Source organism: Lepeophtheirus salmonis, chromosome 2, assembly GCF_016086655.4.
Source record: "Lepeophtheirus salmonis chromosome 2, UVic_Lsal_1.4, whole genome shotgun sequence".
Lineage (NCBI taxonomy): Eukaryota > Metazoa > Arthropoda > Copepoda > Siphonostomatoida > Caligidae > Lepeophtheirus > Lepeophtheirus salmonis.
Genome location: NC_052132.2, coordinates 18398396 through 18415363, shown reverse-complemented (window position 1 = coordinate 18415363; position 16968 = coordinate 18398396). Strand labels below are relative to the sequence as shown.

Here is a 16968-nt window from a genome sequence, read left to right as displayed (position 1 = left end):
ATCTACGTATATCATAAAGTCTTATACCAACTCAATCAAAAAGGGTGATACAGTAATCCTAAAACCTGAAACATTAGAGAAAAATTCATGGAAGTTAGCAAGGATTAGTGAAGTCTATAAAAACCAGGACAACGTGGTCACATCAGCAACAATAGGCTTAACCAAGGACTCCTGTAACCAGGACAGGACACTGCGCTCACGTGTTTCCTATATGGGTCTTTGTCCATTCTATATGGAATGTCTCTCTTCAAGTGTTTTGCTACAAAATAAAGAGTTTTTAAAATTATTTTGCAAGGGAAAATCATCAAAATAATAAAAATGAGGCTATATATTTCTAATAGAAGTGGTATTTTATTAGTACTTTAATCAAAATAAACATTGAAAACATATAAAAAAGAAAAGGCACAATCAAAAAGTACAAAGTTGGTCCAAGTCTACAAGTTTGAAGATTTTGATGGAAATTTAGCTTTTTTTCTATTAGCTTCTGAATTCTTTTGTTAAAAATCCGATGTCATCATTCAGTTTAGCAAATAAATTGTTACCCATGACATTAAACAAAGCGAATGAAATTCTTTGAAAAAAAACTGACCAGGATTGTTCTTCCTCGCACTTTACTCCGATAACGGCGATAATGTCAAGAGTTTAAACTGTGCTGCATCTAGTCAATGAATGTGGCAACAAATGAAGCACTAGGATTTGGGGTGCCAAGTAAACTGTCTTTCTCTTCAGGAGTAACTGTGATGTGAGAGAACATGGAGTGAGCATAAAGACAGGAGAGGTAGAGAAGGTCGGATGAAGTCGACAACCCCTCTCTGCTTATTATGTCGATGCACTCTTTTAGATCTACATAAATATTGTAATGATATTATTATATTGTTAAAATAAGTATTACCTAAATAAAGAAGCTTACTATTAACAAATCTCTTATTTACCTGAGAATTTGACCTCCACTTAGTTGTTTGTACTACCCGAACATTCTTTTGATGGGTTCAGACTGGAACATGCCAAGGAGTACATAGGAGAAGTCTTCATCTAGGAGAAGATACTCTGCCAGACCTGCTGCGGCAAGGCACGTCTGCTTTGTTGCTAGGAAGGTTTCTGAGGCCAGGTGCTTTACTGTTTTGCCACTTGATGAGAAAGTCGACAAAATCTCTCAAGAAAGAGAGGCCAAGTTTGTTCTTCTCCGAGATTGGTTCCCGAAACTCATCTCTCTTTTCGTAGCTAACTCCAGGTATCTTGACGTTTAGGATATTCCACACAGTCCTGAGATCCCATTTTCCCACTTGAAGAGAAGATCCATTTGCTCACGAATGAAAGAGAGCTTAGAAGCTTGCTTATGTTCAATCTCTCAAGAGTTGAAAAACTTCACTAACTTGTTGAAAATGTTTTCCCAGGTCTCTGGTTGATTCAATTCTTCTTTTGCTCCCAGAAAGGAAGCCAAATTGATGGCTTGAATCAGAGTGTTGACCTTGCCTTCTGAGGTGATTTGTGACACTGCCTTTTTCTAAATCAACACGCCAGAGTGGTACACTTTGAATGACATATCTGTCTCAAACTGGATGCTGGCTACTACTTGGGGGCCTAATTTCTCATCATACGATAGCTTCAAAAGGGCAACACTTGGTTTTGTGATGAGGATGAAGTTGGATGGGAGGATCTAAAGTTCTTCAACAGAACTCATTTCATTGAACTGTTGAGCCCTACGAGACGTAGTAGCAGCTTGAGTTGGCCTTGATAAAACTTTAGGAGTTGAGAGGTAGTTAGGCCATAAGGATGGTACTACATCTGCTTCGAGGTACCTGTAAAAGAAGGATAGTTATAAGCATACGTATCAAAAGTGAGCAGCTGTCTTACTTATTCTTTAGAGCCTTACCAATGGTCTGACTTCTTTTTAGACTCACAGAAGAAATCAAATTCGTTGAAATACAGGGAACACAGCTTTGTACTTTTGGATGCTGCCGAATCTGTCTTCTTCAGATCTGTTTCTCTTGGAAGGGCTCTCAGAAAGGTGGTATCAAGTTCAGGGTTTCTCTCTTTGTTTGGCCACAGATTGATCGTAACACCAGACTTTTGTGGCTCATTGTCATAGCCCGTTCTACAAAACACAATAAAGATGGGGTCCACAAAGTAACTAATAGTTATTAGTTATTACTTATTATCTTACCAAACACGTTGCATTGTTTTTTTTTCAAAGGACCCATGTTGCATGCGTATTTGAATTCATGTTTGCACGTGCCCGGTCCTGCTTACAGGAGTCCTTGGCTTAACAAATGGCATAAAGTTTTTACGCTCAATAAGACAAATTGCTCTAACGTTGTCTAACGTTTAACGTTGCTGAAAATGAAATGGTGGAATATAAATTTACCAATCAATGTGGACGTGCTGGAAATCAAGAGTAGACGTTGACAGTCCCTGAGTTGGATGTACAATCAACTCAGGAGTGTCAATCTCCTGTTCAAAGGAGAAATCAAAGAGGATAAAGTCATTCCTGAGGAAACAGCTACCTTGTCTGGAGATCCAGTTCCATAGAATTTAGAAGAGACATAAAAGAGAGAAATGTTGCTGATACTCATAATCATGAGAGGAAGAAAAGCCGATGTTTAGGAAGTTATATCAAATTATTCAAAGGCGATAATTAAACATCTAACCATGCATGGAAAGATAAAGTAAAACAATCATTTAATAAAAATCTAAAAAATAACATTATAAATTTACACAACATGCTAAAAATGTCCTGGGGGTCGCATAACCTTACAACTTGTCTATCTATTCCAAACTCGAACGGGAGAAACATAGGGTACAAAACAAATTTGATTGATTTTTTTTTTTAGTAAAGGCCCGACTAATGGTGTGAAAAGAAAATAACTTAAACACCCCACAAATTATACAGTTATGGGGGCATAGTTGGGCAATACAAGGTAGATGTTAGATACATTATAATATTGTTTCTCTGAAGTTACACTTCGCTCAATGAGTGATACTTCCTGAAAAGACCTACAGCTTTACAACCTGGGGGTCTATCAATTGCAGTCGAAATTGAGTAGGATATGCAAAGACCAAGAAACATATAATATCGTATTCTGACGAACCCGTCATTTTCTGGGGGTCTGTTGCATTCTTAATCTTTTGCATATCTGGCAACCCTGATTATATTCAACTATTTTTCTCCTCCAAAGAGTAAAGTAGTTTTTTTTCTGTCCTTTTAATTATATCATATATTTGAAATATATGACTCTATACCAAATACATGTGTGTTATTATTGTCCATTGTTTTATTATAGAGTAAGTAATACAGTTCATTCATTTCATTATCCCTGGTTATTGAGAGAGACCTAAACCTCACAGCAATCTCGTAAAACAGATAACTAGCTGACGAAGGATAAGAACAACATTGTCCTAGTTACCACCATGATCAGTACACAGTACGAGAAAATGATAGACGTGCTCCTCCGCGCGGGTTTCATCTGCGAGGAGACTGTGGCCTCGAAAAAGACAATTTACAATATCTCCATGCGGTTGAATGTAGGAGAGGACCTCAAGCAGGAAACTTTCATTGTCCGTTAACCACCTGAAGTCCGCTTTAATGAAATCTCTGACATGGCCAGGAAGATGAACAAGTCTCCATCAGCTATGTCCAAGGCTCGAAAAGAAAGGCAGGAGAAAAGTCTCTAAAGCGTATTCCGCAGCCTCCGTTAACAAAACAGCAAAGAAAACTCCATGTGGAGAGTGCAAAAAAGATACTGGACCACCTGAAAGGAACTTGTGGACTCATCGTGACCTTTTCTGATGAGAAGACCTTTACTGTTGACCTTGTCTTCAACAGGCAGAATGATCGAGTAGTGACATTTTGGGGACGTAGCGGATGAGCACCGATATGTATACCTCAACAAACACCCTGTCTCAGCGATGATGTTAGGCCTGGTTGTATCCAACGAGAAGGCCATGAATATCGTTTGTTTCCCTTTAGGATACAGACTGAATGCTGATGAGAAGGTCAAAACTCTGGACACAAAGGTCTCCCGTGGATCAATTCCATCGTTCGAAATTATATTTGGGTAGTCAAAAAGATAGAGCACCTGCCCACACTGCAAAGAAAAGTCAAGAGTGGCTCCAGGCCAACATGGACTTCTGGTAAATAACTTCTGTTTGCTGCAGAGCCCAGACCTCAACCCCCTACTAAAAATACTTGTATGGGTATGCAACTTCGAGAAAAAATACATGCTTATTTTAAAATAGTCATAACAGTTTTAGTTTGGGGCATAGATATATAAATAAATACAGGCGACAATTGATTTGAATTGGTAGCATGGCAATGCAAGTCAGTTGTATATTAAAATTTTCAGAACTGCAGCCCGATTAGGGAATATGTTATTTTCAACGTCAGCTAAATGGAAGAAGCTAATTCTGTAACATTTTTATACGTGATCAGATTTGAATATACTTTCCACATTTGGGATTACAAATTTCAATCGACAAACTTCATATACTGTATTTGTTCATGATTTTTATTTATATACTTTTAGTAAAACGTTTGAATATTGTGCTGCTTCCGTTTGTTCCAATTTGCTCAAGGGTTTATCATCTGGACGTCTTCCATAGATTTTCTATAGATCCAGGTAAAGCTTTGATGGAATTCTAACCTTCAATTTCAATTTTCGTTTTCTTGAATAATAATAGTCAATAGGCAATATTGATGACAGACAAGGTGACTAAAACAAATAATGGGTATGAAATCACTAGGAAGGAAATGTCAATCCTAATAGCATTTCTCTCTGTTTGGGATGATGATGATTTCTTAAATTTTTCGGATATAGAAGAAATTAAGAATTTTTTTTTACTGTTCTGAGAATACTTCTCGTTCAATTGTGTTGGAAAACAAATACTTCAATTGCAACAATCTCTTATAGCAAGAAAAGATTGTTGAGCCCATGACAATGATCCACTTGACAAAAGACGATTAAAGAAATTGTTCAAATAAACTCTTGAATAAATATTTGATATCTGATATCTCTAAAATATATGATGAATAAATATATAAACATTTCTTTATAGTGCATGGTTATTTCAGTTCTTTACTCTTTCTAACACAAACATGTGTTTTTCATTGAAATAAATACTAAAGTTGCTGTTAAAATACATGACTTGAGAAGATATTGATGTTCTTTTTGACTTAATAAAGATACATTCTTAGATGACCAAGAAATTTATGAACAGAACACTACTTCATTTGAATGTATGTAATATCTTGTGTTGTATTTTTATTCATCTTTCCCGAATTTAAGTTATTTTCACAGACTACTCTAAGTTTTTATGCCTTCGTGTATCCTTAATATCTTGTCCAAGTTGAGTCTGATTGATCATATAGTATCCAACTTAATAGCCATACATTGAGAAAATTATGTCATTTTACAAGCTAAATAAAATATACATCACTTTAACAACTAGCCATATCATAAATTTCAAACCATAAAAACTGACTGAAATGTCTGTTATAATCATAATTTACTTAATATACATAGAAATATCTATTCATATACGAATTGACCTCTTCCAATGTATGTAACTCATCATTCTTTTTGTCCCAGTGGCATAGGGATCCTTAAATTTCCATAGCAAATATATTGTTCCAAGACAAAGTTATCATACTTCTGAGTCCAATGCCTCATGCTCCAAATGTCACCGGAACCGATTTAAGTCTATTAATATAAATGTAGATTTTTTTAAAATAATATGTGACGTTATTTCTTTGAATGTGCCCTCACTGTAAGCTCGAGTATATTATTCAAACTTTTGCGCACCTTGTCGCCTCTATCTATTTCTTTCTCTATGGTTTGGGGTTTCAACAAGATATCATTTTTTATCCCTTGGAAAAACATTTTATTTTTATTTTTCATTACTTTATGCTAATTCTGGGAATCAAGTTATAATCCTTCCGTTTTTGATGAGATTGCGTATATTTGTAAATAATAATAGCTAGTATCCCTTTGTTCCCGTATTGAAAAAAAATACTAGAAATCAATAGGAACAATTTATAAGCCGAACAGTTAATAAGATTAACTAAACTTCGATTTAAAAAAATACAAAACAAGGCATTATCAAGAAGAATAAAGAATAAGAATTAATGTTTCGGGAAAATCATGAAAAATATTGGCGATATAATATAGATTCTAAAAAAATTAAGATAATTTTATTAATAACCCTGTTCACTCACGGAGAGTTAATATACATACATACCCTGAGTGCTCCTCGAAAAACTCTTTCCCTGATGATCTATCAATAACAGGATCTAATTAAACACATGGAGCTTCGAGATGGGGATTGTCAGTATGAACTATATATGTATCCAAAAATTGTGGGTTTTTTTAATACTTCGTATATAAGAAAATATATTCATAGATATATTCACCTTTTCATACGAAACATATTAGTTATTTATTTGGATTTGACTGTACTTAATATTTTCTTACCCTACAAATTAATTAAATACATATGAGTTGAATGAAGTAAAAATTTAAAAGTATTTTTAATAAAAAAACAACCAAATCACGTATTGTAATATTGCCTTCAATATTCCACAATTCATAAGAACAGAAATGGCAGAACCCATAACCCTCCACTGTTAGGTATAATATTAGTTTACTAAAAAAGGTTCTCAAATCAATTTCAGCTTTACTTTTTTTATGTTTGAAAAATGGGATGCAAAATTCAATGTGCTGTAAGGGAGTGTAAGAAAAGGTAGATTTGCTTCATTTTTAGTCTACCTATTATGATATATTTATTCGATTTGGAATGGAGACACTTGCTAAATGATAATGAGATATTTAAAGTGGGGAAAACTTCATTATTAAGTGATAAACGAACTGATTTTTTTTAATGGGTTGAATATGAAAAACACAATCTGTTTTTACTCGTATGAATGTAGAGTTTTTTAAATGCAAAAAAAACAAAAAACAAAACAGAGTGAGCTGGACTTTTGAAAATTTTTATTTCATTTTAATCTTATTTCATTTTTTTTGTTTAACATTTTTTAAAGATAATAAAGCTCAGAGTTGAGTAAATAATAAAGTTAGAACACTTTATAGAACAACGCCAGAGCCGGCAAAAGATTGGCTCTTTCTTGGTTTCAAGATGTTGGTAATACTAATTCCACCGCCAGACCCCGATGGCTTAAACAATCCACTTTGACCACTGCTTCCAAATCCAGTGTTGCTTCCAAATCCAGTGTTCCCTCCAAATCCGGGGTTGCCTCCAAATCCATTGTTGTTGTTATTATTGACCAAAAGTCCGCCACCGAATCCACCACCGAATCCTCCACCACATCTTGGAGTTGCACAGGCTTCATATGAAATTTGACGACGTCTTCCAAATTGATCCTTTCTTCCTGATCCTCTGGTATCTTGACAAGTGTGACCACGATCAACGTAGCACCATTTAGCTCCAGTTCGATCGGCACTGTATTAATGAATAACATAAATATTGAATCAAAACTGATTTATAATTAATATGAAGAAAGGATTGAACTTACGAATTGCAGTTTCCTTGCGTTATTCCTCTCAAATCTCGGAAAATGTAGTTGGAGCATTGACATCCACAATTAACAGCTAGGGAAGGTGCTTTGAGCGTAATGTCTTGAGCTGATGTTAATGCCACAACAACGGATATAATTAAGAATTTGCAAATCATCTTTGGATTTTGTCTGACTTGTGCGTATGAGATGGTTTCAAATAAGTTTGTTGGTTGAATCAAAAAATGATTTTACTTTTATATAGATTCATCAAACATCATTTGGTCCAGTAAAGAACAAACATGCACGCCTTCTTTTTCTTAGAAACAGTAGGAATTCCAAGTGAGGCAGGTAAAGTATTCAACGAGTTACCTTTTTGAAGGTTTATTGTTAAACACGTATTAAAAAAAAGTGATCTATTTTGAACTCGTATTTTCTCTTTCAAATAAGTTTCCTAGGGAATCCCAAAATTATAATTCAAAACAAAAATGTGATCAATTTTGTATATTTTACGAAAAATGGATTAAAAATATTTGTTTTTTTGTTTTGCCTATAAAAATAGAAATTTTCTTTCTTGAATAAAATTCTATTAATTCTTATATTTGACTTATTCTCATAATTTGTGTTGAAGAATTTCGGTATGAACCGGTCTCATTCAAAAGATGGGTCTAGACTCTAGTGCTATTTATAGATAAATTGTTGATAACTGAATGTGAGGAAACTCTTTTCAAAAGGTGAGCTTCTAAAAAAAGAGTCCACTATCTAAGACATTGTTCTCCACTGAAATATTAGTCAATTTAGTCTAGAAATATCCCCTATGACTAATCTGAAAAATAGTTTCCCAGACCGCTTCTTAGGAAAAATAAGTATATGAGAAGGGATTCGGAGATATTAGAATGGTGGGAATTAGTCTTGCAAGATCTTGTTCACTTGATAGGAATGGAAATCAGGAGGCTCACTTCATGAATAAGAGAGGAGTAAGACAAGGTGCCCCCGTGTCTGCAATTTTGTTAATCATAGGTATTGACAAAATTATAAAAGACATTCACAAGGAATACAAAATAATTGGCTTCTCATCCATTCCAACGTATCCAAAATGTCTCTGTTATGCTGACGATTGGTTTTATGTGGAGAAACCTTGGATATTATAAGATCAACAAAAAAGGGTCATCGTTCTTCTAGCGGACTTTTCATACATATCAGGATTAAATATTATTGGATAGGCAGAACTATTGAGTTTTTATGAAGGTATTACAGGAAAAGGCTGACCATGTTTCCGAACTTCAAGGGAAATTAAACTACTAGGATCTTGGGCGGGAAATTTAAGATGCCAGAAAAATAAAGAAGAAATTGTCGGACGAATTGGACGGTAGATCTGTAGAAACTGCAGCAGATGTCCTAGGCTCTAACTGATCACCAAATAAGATGGTGGAACATAATTTTTGTTCAAAATTTGGAAAATTTAGAGGTGTCCAAGGACCTTCCTGGATGAGAGCTTCTTTGATATCTACTTATGAAATTAAAAGATGTTTTATAAAGCCAACCATGTCACCTTTTCTTGGATACTTGGAGAGGAGATAGATAAAAAGAGATGCGGCCGGTAGCATTAAAGCTATAAAAAACAAATATTTTTCAGTGTCTGAAAAATGGTTTAAGTATTGGCTTCTTTCAGGAACACTATAGGTGGGTTCATAGTTTTAAAAGGATCGGAGGGGCTTTTGTCCTTTTTGCAATTTAGTTAGTGAAACGACGGATCATCTCTATTGGCAATGTGAGATATTGAAGCATCTGTATGGGAGAGTTCCACATTTTTTTGTTGGATGTCTTTAAGGTCAAGACCGGGCGTGATGAGTTGTTAGATTATTATAAGGAAAAAAAAGAATATTTTATAGCAAATTATATATGCCAAGAGGGCCCAAAGAGAAATAAACCTACAAGGTGTTATCCCCTCTATCGAATTATATAGCAAAATGTTAAAGGGACAAATCAGATGACTTATTTTATTCATTTTTTTCACCTTTAAATGATTTAAATTTGTGTGTTTGAATTTTTTACTATGTTATTAATTGTTCTACCTTGGTTTAATTTCAACTATGTATCAATATCTGCTCTTAAAATTGTTTTATAAATTATACTATTTTAGTGTATAAAATGTGTTGTATATAAAAATATGCCGTCAGCCCAAGAAAAAAAACTTACAAAAAATACATATAATTCAATTAGGACCAAGTTATACCAATCTTTTAGACCACGTTTTTGTCATTTGTGAAGAGTTAAAAACGAATAAGTATTAAAAAAATAATTATGCCTCGCAGTATTGGAAGCTGCACTTTCAATATATGAAATTATGATCATCAAATAAGGGCAAAAATATCTAATATATATAATCTTAAATATCTTTGATTTGTATTTAAGGAATGAAAATGAAGGCAATAACTCTTAAATGATTCGTTTTACGGTGAGTGGGTCCAGATGTAAAGATAAATTTGAGGACACTTTTTTATTTTTTGTTATTTAAATGTTTGTTGATTCAGAGTAACTTTATCGGATGATATTGCTTCAACTGCCCTCATTTATATAAAATATTATTCAGTGGAAGAGTTGATACTAAACCAGAGTCCAATAATCGAGTCTGACTTGTCTTTTGTATAATTGAATTCTTATTGTACAATATAATTTAGTCTTTTTTATTTTGGTATATGTTATTTAAATGTAAAGGGTACGCAAATTATCAATACCCCTGCTTTGGTTAACTCTCTTTGACACTTCGGCAGCTGATTATTGTTTATTAGATAGCTTATTCAAACCTCCACCACTTTGAAAAAATGGAATCAATTGACAAATTTTTATACCAAATATTTGGAAAAGACACGGAGCCCTCCTTGGAATTCACGCCAGGAATAACAACAGCATTACAATGTTCGAACTCTGGGACTCAGTGAAACGTTCGTTCGCAATGTTATGAGAGAATTTGAGATCTCTATAGTCCTTTGCTTTTTACACCAACCTTGAAAAAAATTCTCAAAAACAATTTTGACGACTTTATCTAGCCAGACTTTTTGTCTCAGAAATTGCCGAATCTGAATCCAATGGATGTTTTTTTGTGTACTGGGTGTAGAAAAATTACTGAGACCTGCCTTTACGTAGTCATTAAAATATTCCTAATTTATGAGGATGCTGTTGAACAATTTTTATTTTATTTTGTACTATAACAATGGCATTCATTATGAGTGTATCCACCATCTGTCTCCATGACAGGCTCCAACCGCTTCCAGAACCCCTTGCACACATTAGCAACGTAGTCCTTCTTCATTATCATCCACTGCTAGTTAACGGCGGTCTTCGGGGGATCAATATTCGGGTGGCGGACTTTGCAGGCTTTTTTCTCTATTTGTCACCAGATGGAGTAATCCAGTGGATATAGATCTGGTCTCTGAGGGGGGCAAAGTTTTTGGACAAAAAGTTCATGTTGCTACCCATCCACTCTTTTACAATATGAGCAGTACGGGCCGGAGCCTTCCCTGCTGAAAGACGTAAGTCTTTCAGCAAGAATTCTTCATTGTATTGGTGATTTATGGGACCACGTTTTCATTCTACACATTCAAGTAGTCAGCCGCAGGTAACCAGTATCCAACAAGAAACAAAATTGGAGACATTTTTTCTCCAGTGGATGCCACAACGCCCAACATCATCACAGAAACCAAATGTTTGGTCTTGATGACTGTCCTGATGCTGTTGTCCGCCTTGTCAAAGGATATTAAGCTATTCAAAAATAATCAGAACTTTAAGATTAAATCAACAACACGTATTCAAAACTGTATTTTTAGAAGGTCTCGTTACTTTTTCTACACCTAGAAGGTGCAACCGAGAAAAAACCAACCAAACCTTTTTCAACACCAAAGACGAGCTTATTAGTTGGATTAAGAAGGAATCCCCGTATTTGCCAAAAGACCAGCATGGCGAAGGCTAACCTGTGCTTTTGGTTTCGAATAGAGACTGTAATTGAGGCTGGAGATGTATTTTCAAGAGTTTTTGATTCAAAACTGGCGTAGAGTAAGTGTTTTATTATTGGATTGCTTCAGAAGATACCTTTAACATTTTTCTACCAGTCAATTACAAAAACTTTTTTATTTCAGTTCAAAAATGTTTTCTTTGAGGAAAAGATATTAATTTTAAGACTTGACTTTACTTAGATTCTCTGATGCTTATGAAATGACAAGTGAGGTATATTATACGAAGTCATTTAGGCTTTGAGGTTTTATTCTTCCTCCTACACGATGTTAAGTGATTGAGCATGAGTTCCACTCCAATTATTAGTATAACTCATTGGCAGGGTCCTTATTTTTTTTGAAAAGTTCGGTTGCGAGATATAATATAATTAGCGATTCAATCAAGAAAATACAAGTAAATGAAATCAGCTATTGCGTAAGCCTTGGCTAATTATAGGAACATAGGAGACATTAAAACACAATTGTTGTTTAATTCCAGTGTTTATTAATGACATGTTGTTAGAACATATTGAAGTACGTTAATAAATAATCAGTAGAGTGGATTTTGCCATAAAAAATGCATGCGTATTAAAAGGCAAAAGTACTACTCTATTAATAGATAAAGTAATCGATAATTCATTTTTCAAATGCTTCAATGTTTGTACCAATTTATATTTTACTTTTATTTGCATAAATATAGTTATTTTATGCTAAAAAATTGTACTGAATCGTATTTATACTCTAAAAACTTGATTTTTGGACAAAGACATTGAAGGCCAAACCGTTAGAGGGAAAGTTTTAATGGTCATATTCCTTTTCTATTACTTAAAAAACAATAATAAATGTGGGGTTCAACCTGTTGGCCAAAATGACGCTGCATTGTGAATTTTTGAAGAGATAGCTGGGTTCATTTAATTCTGAGAATGAATATCTTTAAAGACTAATGGCTGTTTTTTCAACTGCAAGTATATTACTAATTATAAACACTTGAAAAATTAAATTTGCTTGCGCTGGCGATAAATATTAGCGGTTGGCCCGGTATATTCATAAAAAAAGTTTTCCCTTATCTCTAATTCTGACACTTCTAAAATTGGTATTTGCGCTATTTTCATCTCTAGCTCAGTTCATTGTCTCGTTTAAAAAATTGTAAAAAAAAAAGATCAATTCAATTTATTCATTTTGTCTTTAACTACAATGAATAAGCGTGAAACCCGCAAATCAACTTCAGGTTCCACTCCTCAAAGAATAGTTACCTTCTTGAAGGACAAAATTCGGTGAAAGTAGTAGACTATCCATGATAGACGTCCCAAATATACTCCTACAGATAATTCATGACATTGCAACGTTAGGAATCCTGTTAAATTCAATATTGACTTGAATAACAAAAATACTTGTTTCAGGCTCACTTTGAAGAGAATATCTTTTGTCGTTGACCTTTATAAAGACAAGGGTTATATAGATACGTTGCAGTTTTAACTCATTTCGATTACAAGAAGAAAATGAATAGTCGAAAAACTTCCATTAAATAGGAATAGAGCAAAATAAAAGCTTTCACGAATTAAATCCGACCTTATTTTAAATCATGCATACTCCAGTGTTTAACTTTATCTTCGAGTTACACATATGCTTCATAAAATAAAAAAGCTTTATAAAAGCTATTTGATGTAACAAATCTTAGAAGAACCATCTGTATTTAATATTACGAATTAAACTAATTCATACTTCGTTAGAAATATATAGTAACGTTTGATAAGGATAAATAAAGATTGAGTAATTAATAAACTCAGTTCCCAAAGAGTTTGCAGTAACTCAGGAGAGGATAAAATGTATTATTAATTATTTTCAAATAAAAATAAAAAATAGCAACATTTTGACAAAGATTCCTGTAATGTAAATTAATACAAGTTTAAATTTCGGATAGTATATTTTTAAAAAATAAACCAGAAACATACAATATTAATTAAAATCATAATTCATAATTGTGATATAAAAAATTAAAAAAGTTATTTGGAAATAATAATACATAACTTTAATTATCTACGAAGGGTACTTATATTTTAAATTATTTGATAGAAGTTACGTGAATGTTGAACATTGTTCATATACGTACTTTTTTGTTTTCTTTTTATTTCTACCGCCTTGTCTCCTTTTTCTTTTTAAGTCTCTTGAACGTAATGGAGAGTGATTTAAGTTTGATCGGTCAACAACCTATATATGTATTAGTCATGTCTGGGTTGGTCTTTGTTTTATATATTTTATCATTTTAGAAAATTTAGCAAAGAAAAAGCAAACTCTCAAAATCCAGATATAAGAAATTCAGTTATAATAAAAATAGTCTGATAGTCAACAGTTTCTCAGGATACCAATTTTTTAATTCATAAAATACTTTTCATATAGGAAACACGAAGTAAAAAATAAAAAATTCGCATAAGGTCAAATTTATTTTTCCTTTTTTTATATCAACTTGATCGGAATTCTTGAGATTTAAGAATTCTCATGAGGATTTTTATAGGTACCCATCGTAATTTGGAGTAAACAAAAACTGTGTAACAAAGAAACCCCAAAACACATTTAGTTACATGATAAACATTACAACTTCATATAAATTTTGTATCCATTTTTTAAATTTTCTATTTATTTTGCAATTTGTAAATATCAATTAAAATGCTAAAAATACTTGTATGAATATAAGAAATCGAAAAGATTTACATGCTTATACACAAATATTCTTAATAACATGAGTTTGGAGTTTCAACAAAATATAGTTTTTATTTCCAAAGTAAAAATTTCATATCTGATAATAAATTATATTAAATATTCATTACTTAATCCAAATTAAGGAAATCAAGTTAGAACACATTAGTTTTGATGAAATTACGATTATTTGTATATAATAATAGGTTGTACGCCTGAGTTCCTACATAAAAAAAAAGAAGAAAATCAAATAATTCAATAGGAACAACTTATAAGCATGATAGTTAATTAAATTCACTAAACCTCGACTGGGAAAAAAATATATAGGAATAAATTACAAAAATAAAATAAAAATAAAAAAAAAAATAACAGTAGTTTTATTAATCGTGGGGTGTATAACATCCCAGATCCCTAAGAGAGGGTTAATAGATACGTATAATTATCCTGAGTACCTGGGGAAAAACACTTTGCTCTGAAAAATCAGATGAAAATTCTTGATGATCTGTCGAAAACAGTATCTAATCAAAGGCTGATTGCCTAGCGTGACCGGAAGTTACACCCTGTGCAGTTTTGCATTTTAATTTAAGATCTGCCTTTAATTCAACTTGAAGTCGTTTGTAGTCAATTATGAAATTATGGCATTTGAATAATTAATATGAAGTAATTGTTGTTTCTTATTATAATGAATTCGAACCTTTAATATGTTCTATTTAAAAAATATTCAAATTGAATTAAATGAACACATTTTACAATACTGAATGCAAAAATGCGTTACAAATGATTTCAATTGGGGGGAGACTAATTTTAAATCTTAAATTATATGTAGATAGAAGAAACATTTATGCTATGATATAAGTATGAGGGTGAAATTTCCTAGGGCAGAACTACCCAAGGCCAAACTGCCGGTTGTGTAACAAGCTAAAACCAATGCCGAGAAATAGGGAGTTTCTAAATAACTCATAAAAATAAATATAGGTGTTTTTTAAATATTTCGGATATAATAAAAATCCTGATATTGTCAACTTTTCATCCAAAAAATATGAGTTTTCTTTATCCAGATTTCAAGTTTCTAATTTGTTTATTTGGCAACAAATTTATAAAATACATTTTAGTTCAATGTATTTAATTAAAATTTAGAAGTATATTTTATAAATTGCCAAAAAAACAACTACTTTGTACAGAGAAATTTTATTACCTTTTAAATTAATACTTTTTTTGTGTGACATAACCTTTTTCAAAATACATTCAAAATACCACAATTTATATAGCAGAGATGACTAAAACCCTCAACAGTTAAGTGTAGTATCAATTTTCAAAAAAAGGTTATCACATCAGTCTAAGATTTACTTTTTCTATGTTTCTTTTAAGTGAAGTATAAAACTGTAAGAGGGGGTGGATTTTCTTAAGTTTCTAGTTAATTGTGAGATACTTATGAGCCTTAGAATTGAACCACTTAGTAAAAAATGGGATATTTAAAGTGGGAAATAAACTATACCACAAGCCTTTCATTTAAATTAGAAAAATAGGCTGAATATGTGAAATCCGATCCGTTCTTATCTATATATTTGTACACTTTTTCAAGGACTGAAAAACAAGACAAAGTACGCTTGACTTTTATAAATATTAATTCAATTTTAATGTTATTAATTTTTTTTTTTTTTGTTTACATTTAAAAAAAAATCATAAGCTCAGAGTGAGTAAATAATAAAGTTAGAACACTTTATAGAACAATGCCAGAGCCGGAAGAAGATTGAGTCCTCCTTGGTTTCAAGATGTTGGAAATACTAATTCCACCGCCAGAGCCCGATGGCTTAAACAATCCACTTTGACCACTGCTTCCAAATCCAGTGTTGCTTCCAAATCCAGTGTTCCCTCCAAATCCGGGGTTGCCTCCGAATCCATTGTTGTTGTTATTATTGACCAAAAGTCCACCACCGAATCCCCCACCGAATCCTCCGCCACATCTTGGAGTTGCACAGGCTTCATATGAAATTTGACGACGTCTTCCAAATTGATCCCTTCTTCCTGATCCTCTGGTATCTTGACAAGTATGACCACGATCAACATAGCACCATTTAGCTCCAGTTTGATCGGCTCTGTATTAATAAATCAATTAATTATTGAATCAAAATTGATTTACAAATATTATGTAGAAAGGGTTGAACTTACGAATTGCAGTTTCCTTGCGTTATTCCTCTCAAATCTCGGAATATGTAGTTGGAACATTGACATCCACAGTTAACAGCTAGGGAAGGTGCTTTGAGCGTAATGTCTTGAGCTGATGTTAATGCCACAACGACGGATAAAATTAAGATTTTGCAAATCATTTTTGGATTTGGTCTGACTTATGCGTATGAGATGGTTTCAAATATGTTTGTTGGTTGAATCAAAAAATGATGTTACTTTTATATAGATTCATCAAACATCATTTGGTCCAGTAAATAACGAACATGCACGCCTTCTTTTTCTTAGAAAAAGTAGGAATTCCAAGTGAGGCAGGTAGGTTATTTAATAATTTCCTTTTGGAAGGTTTATTGTGAACCACGTGTTAGAAAAAGCAATGTATCTTGAACTTGCATTTTCCTTTCAAAGAAATTTCCAAGGGGATCCCCAAATTATAATGAAAAACAAAAACTTTATCAATTTGCCATATTTACGATAAATTTATAAAAAATGTTGTTGTTTTTTGTTTTGTGTATAACATTAAAATTATATTTTTTCTTATATTTCACTTATTGTGTCATTCTACATAAGTACTAATATTGGTGTTTGTTTGGTTGG

The 16968-nt window shown here is 32.8% G+C and overlaps 2 protein-coding genes across 2 annotated transcripts; both read right to left on the bottom strand.

Annotated features, from left to right (window-relative positions):
- Positions 1-6966: 6966 nt before the first annotated feature.
- On the bottom strand, positions 6967-7750 carry LOC139904711 (uncharacterized). The gene is made up of 2 exons (XM_040727746.2): positions 7526-7750; positions 6967-7452 (listed from the first exon to the last, which is right to left on the bottom strand). Exons 1-2 carry the CDS (start codon positions 7681-7683, stop codon positions 7077-7079), a joined length of 534 nt encoding a protein of 177 aa, XP_040583680.2. The 5' UTR covers positions 7684-7750; the 3' UTR covers positions 6967-7076.
- Positions 7751-15794: 8044 nt separating this feature from the next.
- LOC121132350 (uncharacterized) lies at positions 15795-16613 on the bottom strand. Its single transcript, XM_040727750.2, has 2 exons — positions 16357-16613; positions 15795-16283 (listed from the first exon to the last, which is right to left on the bottom strand). The coding sequence occupies exons 1-2, from the start codon at positions 16512-16514 to the stop codon at positions 15908-15910; spliced, it is 534 nt and encodes a 177-aa protein (XP_040583684.1). The 5' UTR covers positions 16515-16613; the 3' UTR covers positions 15795-15907.
- Between the last annotated feature and the right edge of the window lie 355 nt (positions 16614-16968).

Coding starts and splice junctions, on each gene's coding strand:
- LOC139904711 (XM_040727746.2), bottom strand. CDS start 7,683: ATGATTTGCAAATTCTTAATTATATCCGTTGTTGTGGCATTAACATCA. Junction 7,453..7,525: donor ACGCAAGGAAACTGCAATTC/GTAAGTTCAATC, acceptor TCATTAATACAG/TGCCGATCGAACTGGAGCTA.
- LOC121132350 (XM_040727750.2), bottom strand. CDS start 16,514: ATGATTTGCAAAATCTTAATTTTATCCGTCGTTGTGGCATTAACATCA. Junction 16,284..16,356: donor ACGCAAGGAAACTGCAATTC/GTAAGTTCAACC, acceptor TTATTAATACAG/AGCCGATCAAACTGGAGCTA.